Below are 14,678 nucleotides of genomic sequence, written 5' to 3'. Positions count from 1 at the left end.
CGGGACTTGAAGTGGTCAGAGTTACAAACAGTGGCACGGTAGCCCTGTCAGCTGTAATTCAAATGGTGCTTCTCTCTCTGCCTTACACCCTGTGCGGTCCCACAGGGACGCGCCACAGTATTCATCTAACACCCCCCCGTAGCCGCACCGAGCAACAGTGACACCCGCAACCTCCGGAGCACCGGAAGTTGGATGGGCGTCTGATCAAGCTCAGTTCTGCAGAGAGCTGAACTCCACACAAAGCGAAACACAAGACAACAAACCTTTCTGTTTACTGAATGTATCGAGTGTCTGAATGTGACACGGCGAAAAAACCCTTTGACCTGTAGCAAAAAATGCAAATTCACCAAAGATGTTGCATCAATTGAGATTGGCTTTGCCTTTATGCATTGGGACTGAATGAAAAAAAAGATAAGGTTTCGGAATAATAGTGAAGGAAAAAGGATTGAATGGAATGCACAGCAGTCCTTTAGATTTGAATCGGTTTGCTGGTTAGATGAAGATTTGATGGATTAGAGAACAGCTGATATAAATAATGTATAATGTTGATGCTACTTTAAGATTCAGTGTGGACATTAGTGTGGTGGAACACGTCACCATGCTGCTGTTTGGAGCTGGTTACCAGACTGTACAGGACACACAGGTGGACACCATGTGATTAACATCTGTATGATCTAGACAGGTGTGCATGGCGTCTTGTCCAACCACCTGTGAATAGTCAGGTGTTTGGATAGCTGTAGAATGGTGGAGTTACAGAAAAGGTCTGGAGAAGAAGCAGCGGTGTCACTAGATAATTGGTCTGTTCTACAAAGCGTGCTAAAATAATCAAGGCTGAGATTTCAGCTCAACCTATTTTATACAAATACAGTCATCCCACAAGCACTTGTGATAGCGGATGGAAATGAATGGATCAACCAGATGTAGCCAAATGTTTAGATAATCCATGCCAATTTATGATAATGCTAACATTGCATTATTGGGGCTGTCAATAAATACAATCAACGTTAAGAAATCCAGACCAACAAAATTTCGAATGCAACTCGACTAAGATCCCTTCATCGCCCTCAGTGTGGGTCAAGCACTTCATTTCCGCAGTAGTCTGTATATGACTATGCTTTAGCCTAAGAATTGGTTACCGTGGCAACATAAATGGAATGATTGAAAGCCTGCTTCCTGGACTGATGCTACAAACTGAGCCTTGATTCAATCGTTAGCTTGCTTTGTAAACTACCTGAACTGTACCTGCACGGTTTAACATTACAGCTGTGTGAGGTCATGTGACACTGACCTCTCCCGACACGCCGCCGCTCTGACTGTCCTCTCCCTGAAGTACACTCTAGTGCCTGTCACCGTGTCCTACAAAGCCGGCCGATATATCCCTGTTAAAACATGACATTTGAGAGGCTGGCTTTGCAGGGCTGCCTGTCACATACAACACATACACACCTACAGTTTACTGCTCTCATACACATACACACTTTGATGCATGCTTTTCTCTAAATACACACTTTACTTGTAGCTTACGAGTGTTGGACTCCTGTGCGTCTTCCTGATAACTGAATGTTGGACAGTCTTCATTGCTTGAAGTGTAATAGTGAACTCTTCTTTCTCTCTTATTCCACTAGCAGAAGTCCCTGGCAATATGTTACAGGTACTTGTTACTAATATGAACCGATTAAATAAACCATTTTTAAAAGACAAGAACGAGACTGGAGTTTTGAATTCTTCCCCTTTTTTTATTTTTTAAAATGGAATGTCAGAAGTGATTATGGCTCAAATTGGAAGTTTAACTTCTCATAATTAAGACACATTATGTACATAAAAAAAAGATTTGCATGATCGCATGCCACAGGTAGACAGTGTGTTAGTAGGGTTAATAGCATTGGATAAAAAAGGGGATGAACACTGTAAAAATAGACGACTGATAGATAAGAGGTCAAGGGTTAAACTCGATGTGTGCTTATTTCTAACTAGTCTGGGCCGCTCTACATATCTGTAGATATGCAAAAGATTTACAGTACACGACAAAGTGGTGGGGGGGATGGGGAACCAGTGACACGATTGATGCATGGAAAGGCAACGCAAAGAAAGAAAAATAAAACAGAAAAAGGCTATTTTTATATACAAATAAGAGTAAACACGTAGCAGGTGAGGCCAACGGTGCCAGGATCGTAATTCTTTCTTCTGTGGTTCCCGTTCCAAAAAATAAACTCTTAATTTTTTTCCCGCCCCTGACTTTGGAGAGAACTGTGGTTTTAATCACGTAATGATGATTCTAAGAACCCTAACAAAGTAAAGGAAGAGAAGGTGTTTAATTTATCTACATTCTTTGTAACAGGTTACTGGCAGCTTTCAGTCACGTGAATAAGTGAGCCCTGAGATAAATTGTAGTAATTCTTCATTCATTCATGAATTGAATGTAATATTCCCACAGTATTGGGGAAGCTGGTCTTAAGGAATTTGGAGATTCTTTTTTAAATATAAATAATAAACACAGGCATTTGTGTCAGGCTAGTTTCTACGGAGCCTCTAAGGGGACTTGAAAAAAAAAAAAAAAAAAAAGAACAATAAATACTTTTTCATTTTGAGTCTGAGACAGCTACAGAAGCTCGAAAATAGCGATATGTGGCACTGAATTTGATGATTTTAGTGTTTATCAGACCACCACAGAGACAATAATTGGCTAGCTAGCTTGTGCTCGGTAGCTCTGGAGATGGACCTTCAGTTAGCTGCTGTAGCTAGCTAGCTAATTCTTGTCTCATTTGTGGTCTGATAAACACTGAATTCATCAGATTCAGTGCTACATATAACTTTTTCCAAGCTACCGCAACAGTCATAAAAGTTTGTCGGTGGACAAACAAAGAATATTTTATCTTTTTTCCCCCACACATACATCTTTGTTCTTCCCATTTGTCCCACTAGGGGCTCCGTACGTTTTTAATACTTTCTAGAAATACATTATTTAACCTTAAAGACATCTCCAGGAGGTCATTTCACTTTGCTAAAAGTATTTTTAAGAAGGTTATTCAAATCTCTTTGTGAAAGCCTCCTTTACATTGTAAACATCTGTTTTTGTAGTAGTTGGGCTAAAACATGCGTTAAACTGTGTGTGTGTGTGTGTGTGTGTTTGTGTTTGTGTGTGTGTCTGTCAGACAGCAGAGTGCAGCGGAGTTCCTGCGGTGTGTGTGGGGGAGTGTTCAGAGAAGGAGGACGAGGAGCGGGAGGTGGCCTCTCTCTGCAGCTCCTCCACCCTCCTCTGGAGCTCTGCTCTCAGGAACAGCAGCTCCTTCAGCGTCTGGTGCACCGGCACCTGAAACACACACAGCACACCGTCACAGAGGGAGGAACTGAACCCACAGCCAGGCTATAAGAGAACCCACATGTCCAAGATTTATGGTTTGGTTCCAACAGGGAACCTTATCACTCTCTATGACAAAGAATTAGGGCTACTAATGTATGTGTGTGTGTGTCTGTGTAGGGTTATGAGAATAAAGTTGTAATTTAATTCATAACATTATTAAGTCTTAAGTTTAGAAGTGCTACAATGTATTGATTAAACAATTAAAAGTATATTAGTTGGCAACTATTTTGATTATTGATTAATCGTAAAAGTATTTTCCTTAATGTGGTTCGCTTTAAAAAACTTAAATAAATAAAATATAAAAAATAAATAACTGGCTGCAGTAATTCAACTGTGAATATGTGATGTGTTTTCTCAGTCTTCTAAGACTATAAACTGAAGATCTTTGGAGTTCAGACAAAGCCTTTGAAGATGTCATCTTGGTATTTGTGATTTTTTTCACTATTTTTTATGATGTTTTATGAACCAAGCCATCATTTGCTTTATTACAAAAATAATCAGCAGATCAATTATTAATCTATAAAAATAACAACCAATTGTTATTTCTACAAATAAAAGCATTAAATGAGTGAAGTTGTTTTTTTTAAATCCACCATATCATAGGACCAAACTAATATTTCAAGAAATTTACAATTTTAAAAGGAATGGTTAAAATCAAGAGTGGAATTTCAATTTAACAAGAAAAAACACACAAAAAATGTATATTTAGTCACAGTCTGGGATATGTCAACGATTAGCAACAACGTTGATTTTTATGCATTGCATAGAACACTGCCGTGCTCATCACACAGCAGCAACGCCCCCTAGTGGAGTCAAGCTTGAAGCCAGGGCTCTGGCTTGAAAGCCTGGGGCCATTTGTCTCCTTAAGGGTCTGATTGTAACTTCCATAGTCTGAATTCCACAGGTCGCTTGGCGTACCTGTGGTCTCATGCGCGGGTTCCAGCGGGCGTAGTAGCCCGTCCACAGCTCCAGATGTCTGGAGGAAACCAGCGGACACAGAACGTGGTGCTCATAGTCCACGTAGAAGGGGTTGGTGAAGTCCTCAGGCTGGCTGGTTGGGGGGGGATGACATTAGAACAGTCAGACAGTCACTCCTACCACTATCACTCTCATCAAGGTGGTGAGGGAGTTACCTGTTAATGTAGGACCACAGGGACACGGTGTTGGTCTGCACCTCCTACAGGGGACAGAAGAAGAGATGAATGTCACATGGCTCCATCAGACAGGTCCCCCGCGTTAGAAGAAGAACAATGGTACGTACCTTAGCCGCTCTCTCCTGTTCGCTGTTATACAAGAATGTACCAAACAGACAGCTGTACAGGTGGTCTAGCACTGTGATCAGGAACAGCTCGTTGAACTCAAAGGCTGCTGGGAACTGAAGTCAGAGACACAGAAGTGATCATGAGCATGTCTGCGAGTCTGCTAACTACAACACATGAACATGAATAGACGTGTTTCTCTTAACTCTCAACCCCGCTTAAACTCTCACTTCTCTTTTTTACCTTTCACTTCCTTTCCTAACTGTCTGTCTCTGAGCAGAGGACACCTAGGTCCTTTAGATCTAAGGTAGAACAGCCAGGTGGAACTACAGAACTGCACACTGATCTCTGTATGAGTGGAGCCAACTTGCAAATGCTACATGACCTGTTGAAAGATTCATCTTAATTTCCTCTTAATTACCTGTCGAGTCATCTGCCACACGCAGTCGATGAACTGGACGAAAAGAGGCGAGCGCTCTGAGTTGGCGTGGTTCTCGTCGCCGTGACCCACACGCTATGAGAGAAAGATAAACTGTTATTAGACACGGAATCAGGTCTTTATGTGTGTAACAAGTATTCAACATAGAGAGTGGCCCTGTTATGTCATCAATATGTAACACAAGTTCTTCCCTGATATCAATTTGGTGCAAATGCATGTTATTATGACAAATACTTTCGGGACATGCTTTGACCACGTTTTAGGATTTTGGTTGGCTTCAAGAGTCAATAAAAATCTTGTTGAAAGGCATTTTTCTACTTCATCATGTCTACATTCTGGGCATTTATCTCTAGGGAAATGATTTAAAGTCTTTGTAAAGAGTGAAAAATGTTAAGTGGATTTCATTTCTGATGATGACATAATGAGCGTTCCTTACAGCTGCAAACTTGTGTCCAAAGCTGACCCACTCCTTCTCCATCAGAACCTGTAAACACACACACATACAGAACATGACCACGCCGCAGGGAGGAAGACTACAGTACACAGCTGATCATTGCGGTGCAGTGTGTGTGTGTGTGTGTTCGTTTGTGTTACCTGGAACCCTCTGAGCGTGCGGTAGTGACTGTCCAGCATCAGCATGGCCAGAGAGGTGAGCTGGGCGGTCCGGTCCCAGCTGTCGCTGCAGTGCACCACCACCGACGTCTTCCCCGACTCTAGCTTGTCCGCTATCTTTGCTGCTCCTGCTAATAAAAGCTAACACACAACACACACACGTTCAATATTCCTACAGTGATGAAGAGCAACTATTCTTTCCTGTGTGAGAGTTACCCGTATGTACTCCAGCCAGTGTGTCTGGTCGATAGCGGAGTGCCAGTGGGCTTCATCGATGGTGGGGTAAACCATGTCCTTCATCTTCCTCAGGGACTCCCTCATCACATGGATGTTGGGGATTTCCAGGAAGTTGAGCTCCACGTTTGGGTAGAAGCTCTCACTCTCGTACCCTCCGTCCTTCGCCTGCATGTGGGGGAGGCGAGAGAGAGAAGAAAATAAGTCAACGTGTAGCATGAATGCGAGGAGAGAAAGCAGGAGAAGTGTCCGTGTGTCGCACCTTGTTGGTGATTGCCACGCTGCTCTGGCGGGCGTCAAAGATGGTCAGCTTGTGGGACTGGGCGTTGGCGTCCATGATGATTTGGAGGAAGCGCTCGTCCTCTTTGCAGCGGCGGTCCGACGGTCCGACTAGCGGCTGGCTGCAGCGCACGATGGTAGCCTGAGACTCCGGGTGGATCCAGGACAGGACCTGCAGGGAGAGCGGGTGTTGGTTCAGGACCGGGAGGACCGACAGGGGTCGTGCTGTTGCCCTGGGCGACGTGTTCCTTTTTAACACCAATGTAGTTTATTCTGACTCAGTCCAACACACTCTGTCCTACTGTTGCCACACATATCACTAGAGCATCAAAAGTGGATTCATCCGCCGCTGAAATTAGTCCCAATCTAATTCACTATTACCTAATGTTTGCTTAAAACTGACCAGCTGTTTTAGGTAATGAAATGTTTATTAATAAATTTCAGATATAGTCTTCAGGAGGAATAAATAACATTTCAGGTCAATAACTACAAAATGAAACATTAAACCGTTATTATTATTATGATGCGTTTTCATCACCTTTTTCATTTTATGTTATGAATTCTAACTATTACATTTCATTTCATTTTAAATTATCAAATGTGTTTGATTTTCTAATCATATTTCCCCTATTCTTCTGTTCACTCTTCATCTATGTTTCTTTAGCACTTTGTGCTGCATTTCTTTTATTAAAAAGGGGCTTTACAAATTTGAAGTATATTTATTATTATTATCATCATATTTATTATTATAATGTTAGTATATGTTTCTCAGACTGACCGGTATGCGGTGCTTGGCTCTGAACACAGCCACCCGTCTGACGTCCTCCTCTGTGATGTGGGTGGGGATGACCAGGATGGAGGGATAGGTGTCACACAGCTCATAGGTGCTGTTCATCTTACTGATGGCCCAGCTCTCATTAGGGAGGCCCTGACCAAACACATCCAACCACACGGAGGAAACCGTTAGAAAGAGTACTCCACACAGTACTACAATGCAGTATTACCTGTGGAATGAGAGGCTTGTTGTGCGACACATTTATATCAATAAGTATTACATAGCACTACCTTCATCGGTGCACACAAAAACATTGTTTTCATTCACTAATCATTTTCATTTAGCAGTTTGTCTACCACTGTTAAAGGGATGGTTTGGATGTTTTGAAGTGGGGTTGTATGAGGTACTTCTACATAGTCAGTGTATTCATATTTTCACCGTTTAGCTTCGCCGTCAGACAGTCCTTTCCAACTGAGAGAAACTAATGTATGATCTCTTCAAAGCCACCCGACTCCGTTGACAGAAACAGTATAGATAAGTTTCACTTCCTGCTCAATTTCCTGCTTTAAAATATTATAAATATAGCAAACACCTAAACACAGCATACATTTTTTTTTCTACTGTGATGTTCCTCCAAACCCTATCTACTGTAGTAATACACTGACTGTGGAGGAGTACCTAAGACAACCTGCAAAACATGTGAACTACCACTTTAAGTTACTTCCAATCAATCTCAACACTTCCTGCACAGACATTTAACATTAAAAGTGTTCCAGGTGGCTTAATCCCTGCCTTTCGTGGTAAGCTTTAAATGTGAAAATTTGAGTGAGTGTTCCAGTGGGTGTGTAGTTACCAGACGTCTGTACTCCGCCGTCGGGTCGTACACCTTCCAGCCCTCCACGGGGAACTGCTCCTTGTAGAGGAAGGCAAACAGGGGCTGAAAGAGATGTGACAGGACGGATGTTAGCATTCAGCCACCATCACATTTACAAGCTGTGGTTCGCTTTATGGAAGATCTCCTCTAAATACATCACAGTCACACCACTGACACAATAAAAAAAATAAAAATAAAAAAAGGAAAACGTCCTAGAGAGACGGTGCACACAGACCCTCCTTTAGTTTAATTTTCAAGTCACGAGTGTACATGTGAAACTTTATGGCACTTCTTCCAGCGTGTGGAGGCCTCGCAGCGCAGCATTCAGTACACACCCACCCACACACACACACACACACACAATATCCAGCCCACTTTAAACACATCTGAGAGAGACTGACCAGGTTGTGGGAGAGCGGGAATGAATGTTTGGCCAGCAGCTCCACCACGTCCGGGTGGCCTTCTTCCGTCTTGTAGGCGAACCTGGGACTCCTCATATCCTGATGCAAAGGGAGGACACAGAGAGGACGTGAATCGTCTGTGTTTCTGCAGACTTGTCAAAGCTGAAAGGATTCGTAGATTCTCTGGTACCTTGCAGACCAGCTCCAGTCCTTTGGTGTTCTCTCCCTGGTTGGGAACACTGATGGTCTCCAGTCTGCTGATGACTCCCAGGTTCACATCCAGAACGAACGGAGACTCCTGAAGGTGCACAGACTGGTATTAACACACACACACACACATACACAGAGTACTGCAGAGAAACCAGAGTACTGTAATTTAAGGTGTTAAATAATAAATGGGATCTGAAGTACCCGTTCCTCTCTGGTGAAGTAGAGCTTGTAGTCTGTGATGGTCAGGGTTCCATTAACCAGACCACTGAACGGACAGATGTACATCACATCCTTGACTGGAGGTCAGCACACAAAGAAACACAAAGGTATTGATTTATGAGGAGGTAAGAAATATGTACATTGACTGTGGTGTTTAACAAAAAATATATATATATTGCCTACTACATGATGAATATGGACACAGTACAGAAGCCCTGAGTAAAAAAAAAAAGAATCTGGTGATTCATTTTCTTAGTCTGAGTTAAATAGTTTTATCTCAGAGCAAATCCATTGCCTCCACACAGCTCTCAACATGGCGACGTCCGAGCCGGCAGCTGACAGTGCTAACAGCGCAACCAACTAGAGATGGAGACCATAAACTCATGTTTACAATGTTACTGAGGGAATAAATCAAGTGAGAAGTAGAGTCATTTGTGGATCACCTGAATAGTTTTTTTTCCTCACTTGCCTCTCGCGGCTTCCCTAACACAGGGATGATGGACGGGTGAGGTGAACTTACCTGTAGTCTGGACGGTCTCTCCTGGTAGCAGAGGAACCTGGTTCTGGAACATGGTGACCTGCGCCCCGTATCTCAAGGTCGGAAGGTTCTGTACAGAACATGGACCAGTCAGTGGAACCACAACAGGCTACCCCCGCACCACTGACACCTAACAGAGCATTACTGAACGTGTAATAAACGGCTAAAATGGGCTTTTTCTCTCTGTAGGTGTATTTAGATGACAACATCTTCAAGCTAACTAGAGCTAGAGAGTAGCATGCAGCGGTCAGAGACAAAGCAATGAACCTTCCCCTCTAGGTCTGATGAGACAACCAGTTGGATTCATGCTCAGAAGTAACATAATGCTATTCACGGTTAGTCCAGCAGCGGTGCAACGTTGGGAACTTCTCTCTGATGCATTTATTTGACCAATAAAATTCAAACTGCCTTCTTTAGGGTGAAATATAATTTTGAAATGTTGCTCTCTAAGTCAAATAAATGCATCGGAGTGACGAGGGTGTTGCTTATTTTTTTTACTATATAAATGAAATCTTATATAAACGTGGATACAACTCACAAGGCACAAACACAACACCAATGACAGAGAAATATTAATGGAATATTTCAAAAATATTAAAAAGTGATGTTAACAGGGAACATTCTCCCTAAAAAGAATGGTCAACATTGATACAACAGAGACTGACATATCCTGACTTTTAGTTCATCATATGGGTCGAGCTCCAAAAACAATGGATCCTACACTTCCCACAATGCAATTCAACAGCTTCTTCCTCCCTGCCTGGTTAACATAGATCTGCCAAACTCCATTCTTGTATGCTACAAGCCGTTGTTTCTTTAGGACAGCAGCACCCAAGGGAGCGGAGACGGAAGGAGAGGACGAGGCATGCAGACCAGGACAGAGTGAGGAGGAGGAGGAGGAAGGACAGACAGACAGACAGACAGACAGACAGACAGACAGACAGACAGACAGACAGACAGACAGAGAGAGAGAGAAACTTGCCAAAGCATTGGAAGGATGCTCAGAATCACTATCTCCATGGTAACAAAGCCCTTCATCTTGTGAATCTTGCTGCCGGGGAGAGCCAGCATGGAGAAGGTGAGAGACAGAGAAAAAGAGACAGAGGGTATCAAACAGTAAATAGACATTATTCTATATGTAGACGCGGTCATTACCGTACCTCCCCTCTCTCTGCTGGGCTGAGCGGGGTGTGTCCTCGTAGGGAGAGTCCAGGTCAGAGCCCACACACCAAAAACGGACATAACTGTGTGTTCAAAGCAGGCTGAAATTCACTCTGGGAGCCCGCCAGCTATCGTCGACAATGATTTAGCTTTAACTTAGCTTAGCTAAACAGGCTACTTGTGAAACAATCCGGTCGGACACATCAGCGCTCAACTCCAGCTCCAGTCTTGCGTTTCAAGTTGTAAATAATACCCAGAAAAAGAAGGCTTGGCCCGGATATCTGCTGGCCACACCCAAGAAATATAGACCGCTGTCCCCAGAGGCTGAACCTCTGTCAGACTAAGAGACGAGTCTGAGTTCAGAGATTGCATGGCTGCTGACTTTTCAAACTGTTTTAAAAAGCTAAATACTTCTACTGGTGACGCTCCACACTCCATGTCAAATATGATCATAAATCAGTCCTGATAATTAATGATTTGATTTTCATATCCATCAGTGTGATGAAGTACCGTGATCTGTCAAATTCACTCAAAGACTTTTTTTGCCAAAAACTGTCTCTAAATTGATTTCCCAGGCATGTAAACACATCAGTATATATACCAATTAGATGTCAGTATATAACGTATGTTTTATATACTATATAAAGTACAAAAACATTGCAGTACAGAAATGGAAAAATACATCACAAGTGTTATTGTAATCTATCCTGAGCGGGACAAGAATGTCGAGATGCTGAGAGGACAGTCACATTTAAGACTGAAAAAACGACTCTTCTGTTATTAGAACTGCACTCCACTGGTGTCAGAACTATCCGGAACTTGCAAGCTTTGATACGATTCGTTGTGTTGTTATTACGTACTCATAATCATAAAGCCTTAGTGGATGACGGACGGAGTGTGTAGGAGGGAAGGCCGATTAAAAAGCATGGAGAATGGTACAAAGAAGAAGAAGAAGAAAGAAGAAAAAGAAGAAAGAAGGAGGCAGACTGAGCTGATCTGGTGGAGATAAAGTGAGCAGTGGGTCTGATGCAGGAAGCCCCTCTGACCTCAGACATCACTGACAGCCTGACTACAGTCACACATCACATCCTGTTTACTCCACATGAAACAGAACGTGCACCGTCGAATGTTTAAGATGATTAGACCAACAAAATGATCTGAAGCATCAGTGGAGTGAAGCGTGCTGATTTATCAGCTGGTATTTCATTATTCCCGTCCGTGTGTTTTATCCTCCGTTCAACAAGAAGGACACTAGTTGGCTTAGCCTGAAGCTAAGCCACGCTTTTGGCTAATTAGCACACAGACCTGTTTGTGTGCGTCTGCCAAATTTACAGTATTTAACAGAAGACAAGCTGATTAGACTACAACTCTTACCCTGGGAGTCAGCCTCTTGGAAACCTGGAGACAGTAGGACACAGGACACACACACACACACATTCAGAAAACAAATGGAGTTATGTGAAATGAGAACGACAACATTCACGTTCTTTCTTATTTCTAAAATCTATTATTGAAGCTCACAGTGCCAAACAGTCAAACGTGACCTTCCTGTATTCGGTTCAAACGCTAAAAACAAATGCAACAACTGAAAGCTGCTGCGATATATAGGAGGAGAGCTGCAGAACAGCTGAGCAAACGTATATTTAAAACCAGTAAGCAACAGAAAAGCACCGCAAACCACATCATTCCATGGATGTGATAACTCTTAAGAGCACTATTTATGAACCTTTCTGTCTTGTTTCAAAAGGTAATTTTTCAACTGAGTGAACAACACAAACTATATTCTATTGACCTCTATTGTATTAGGGTGGAGGCAGAAATCTCAAGAGATTCTAAAACTGGGGGCAACATACAGTTCTTAACCTTAAAGCCAATGAGCAAGACCCTTACACATAAATTATTTCTAATGTCCAGCAGGGGGCGACTCCTCTGGTTGTATAGAAGTCTATGAGAAAATGACTCTACTTCTCTCTTGATTTATTCCCTCAGTAAACATTGTAAACATGAGTGGATGGTCTCAATCTCTAGTTTCAAGTCTTCTTCAATACAGCATGATGTTCATTTAGTATATTATGGTCTGTTGATTGGCAGTGATATTATAAAACAGATATTCAAATAGTCTGCGATTTCTTGTCAGTTGCTTTTCCTGCATTGGGCAATTTAAACTATGTTACTTTCAGACCAAATTATGTGTTTAACGTCTTTGTATTTGTTTTATATTGTAGTTTTCTCTTTATTTATAAAATGCACCGCTCAGCTGACACCATGTGTGTGATCGGTCATATGCCTCAAACACCACCCCTGGATGTGAATGGAGCTCATAACCAGTTGGAGAAACTGATTTACTGAGTTGATAACCAGCTTCGTAGGAGCCCTTAGAGGGGCTGTTAGGGTTAGTTAAGACAGATAACCAAAAGAAACCCTGGGTATGTTGAACTTGATACCTCGTAGAGGCACCTGGCTGCCCCTCCAGCTGTGGTGGCTAGCCTGACTATGATGGTTGAGTTAACTCTACTCTCACCCTAAAGAACAGTTTTTTCTCACATGCTGACGTGTAAAACTCATTCCAGTGCCTCCAGCAGCTATTATTTTCTGCTGGTTAAAGGACCATTTCAAACAACTAAACAAACATGTGCTGTGGTGGAGGGATGCAGGCCGCTGACAGGCAGAAGCAGCAGACAAACTGCACAGCAGCTCAGCAGGTGCTCAATCTAAACAATGACAACAACTGTGACACAGTACATTCACACACGCTTAACACACAAAGCTCTGCACGCACACACACACACATTTCTGCCAACCTTACCATGAAATCTGGTCTTCTCCTAGCCTATCAAGTTACAAAACATAAACTGATGAGAAATACTGTCGGCAGAGTGAGAGTCAGTGAGTGTGTGTGTGTGTGTGTGTGTGTGTGTGTGTGTGTGTGTACTACCTTGTTGTCCCTGGTGATGTCAGATGGGACTGATCCTGAGATCTGACTAGAGATGGTGGCTGCTATCAGCTGTTTACACCACTCCACATGAGAACCTGTTGGACTGAACAGAACAAGAAAAAAAGTTGATGTATGTATTCACTAAAACTATTTAAAAAGATGAAAGCATTCTTTCCCCCCAGTTCTTTTGAACGTCTTTTTAAGTATGTTTTTATTATGAAACATCTGCAAGACATGTTGAGTTTCATTGACTGTGGCTTAAATGTGGAAATGAAAAAAAAAAAAACCTGCTGTTGAACAATAGTGTGAAACAGTATTTGTGTTAGAAGAGAGAGTGCCAGAGGTAAATATGACATAACTCTGTTGTAAAGATGGAATAAGTGCTGTAGAAATCCACAGTATACTGAATTCATCATGAGAACCATTTCAGTTCAGATAATAACTCCAAATTTGTGTTTTTACACAGCCTTTATCAGCAACCAATGAGAATCTGCCATTACTTGTGAATACTATACCAGCTTTTGTTTGACTATTTTGATTGTATTTATAGTGACCAAACAATTACTTTTATGGTTTATGGCTTTAATCGCTGTGTCAGTGAATTATTGCCGTCACTCTAAACAGGTTGTTAATCTTGAGAAACTATGCTGGATACTTTAAAACGATCCAAGCTAAAAATATGTAAATAAACAGCCCAGCGTTGCCAACTCTTTCCCAAAGAAAGTAGCTAGCGTCACTAGGTCCAAACGACGCTAAATCTAACAAGAAAGCCGCTCCCTCAAAATCAAATTAGGGCCAAATAACATGGTTGGACAGCCAAAGATACCGGATAATTATCTTTTGTTTTTTTTAAATTTATTTTGAATCAGAGCATTTGATTTGTTGATAGCTGTCCGAAAGTAAAGAGAATTTTAATAAACAGGACCATTAATTGATTTTTTTATTTTGATGAAAATGACCAACCCTAGCTTTAAGTCTCCAATACAGTCTCTTCAGGCATTTAACAGGATGTTTTGCTAGAAAATTAAATCTTCTGGAATTTTCTTGTTACGACGTATATTGTTATAAAGTGTCTTTCATTAAAAAAAATATATATATATATATATTTTTTTTTTATTAAAAATGACATTAGCTCAGTTTTGAGGCCTAGAGGATTATAAGTGGTAGAACCTGTGTGGGTGGTCCATGGGTGTGCGGCCATTCAATGCATTACTATTTATATTTCTGTTAATATTATGCTCATAAAAGGGATTACTCTGGATAAAATCTTAACTTTTATCAAATTATAACCAAACTAATATGAGGACACTGAACTGGTTTTCAGTTGTAAAATGAGTTTCCAAATCTCACATTCAGGAAGACGATTCAATTTACAGGTAAT

At 41.7% G+C, this 14,678-nt stretch overlaps 1 protein-coding gene across 3 annotated transcripts in view; it reads right to left on the bottom strand.

The window, feature by feature from the left end:
* Positions 1 to 1,723: 1,723 nt before the first annotated feature.
* The window catches only part of mtmr1a (myotubularin related protein 1a), a 13,901-nt gene continuing 946 nt past the window's right edge, over positions 1,724 to 14,678 (bottom strand). The window contains exons 2-19 of one of the 3 annotated variants that reach the window (XM_054600969.1): positions 13,298 to 13,400; positions 13,169 to 13,192; positions 11,737 to 11,760; positions 9,184 to 9,271; positions 8,646 to 8,740; positions 8,425 to 8,532; positions 8,235 to 8,333; positions 7,813 to 7,896; positions 6,963 to 7,112; positions 6,168 to 6,356; positions 5,888 to 6,073; positions 5,654 to 5,812; positions 5,496 to 5,543; positions 5,042 to 5,134; positions 4,623 to 4,736; positions 4,495 to 4,538; positions 4,280 to 4,412; positions 1,724 to 3,310 (exon numbers count right to left, since the gene is read on the bottom strand). In XM_054600969.1, coding sequence (XP_054456944.1) covers positions 3,149 to 3,310; positions 4,280 to 4,412; positions 4,495 to 4,538; positions 4,623 to 4,736; positions 5,042 to 5,134; positions 5,496 to 5,543; positions 5,654 to 5,812; positions 5,888 to 6,073; positions 6,168 to 6,356; positions 6,963 to 7,112; positions 7,813 to 7,896; positions 8,235 to 8,333; positions 8,425 to 8,532; positions 8,646 to 8,740; positions 9,184 to 9,271; positions 11,737 to 11,760; positions 13,169 to 13,192; positions 13,298 to 13,400 — 1,903 coding nt within the window. In that variant the 3' untranslated portion in view covers positions 1,724 to 3,148. The remainder of the gene's footprint in view (positions 3,311 to 4,279; positions 4,413 to 4,494; positions 4,539 to 4,622; positions 4,737 to 5,041; positions 5,135 to 5,495; positions 5,544 to 5,653; positions 5,813 to 5,887; positions 6,074 to 6,167; positions 6,357 to 6,962; positions 7,113 to 7,812; positions 7,897 to 8,234; positions 8,334 to 8,424; positions 8,533 to 8,645; positions 8,741 to 9,183; positions 9,272 to 11,736; positions 11,761 to 13,168; positions 13,193 to 13,297; positions 13,401 to 14,678) is intronic. The other 2 variants (XM_054600970.1, XM_054600971.1) reach the window with 2 other exon arrangements.

Source organism: Anoplopoma fimbria, chromosome 7 (genome assembly GCF_027596085.1).
Source record: "Anoplopoma fimbria isolate UVic2021 breed Golden Eagle Sablefish chromosome 7, Afim_UVic_2022, whole genome shotgun sequence".
NCBI classification, from domain to species: Eukaryota; Metazoa; Chordata; class Actinopteri; order Perciformes; family Anoplopomatidae; genus Anoplopoma; species Anoplopoma fimbria.
This window is presented reverse-complemented; position numbering and strand designations above follow the sequence as displayed.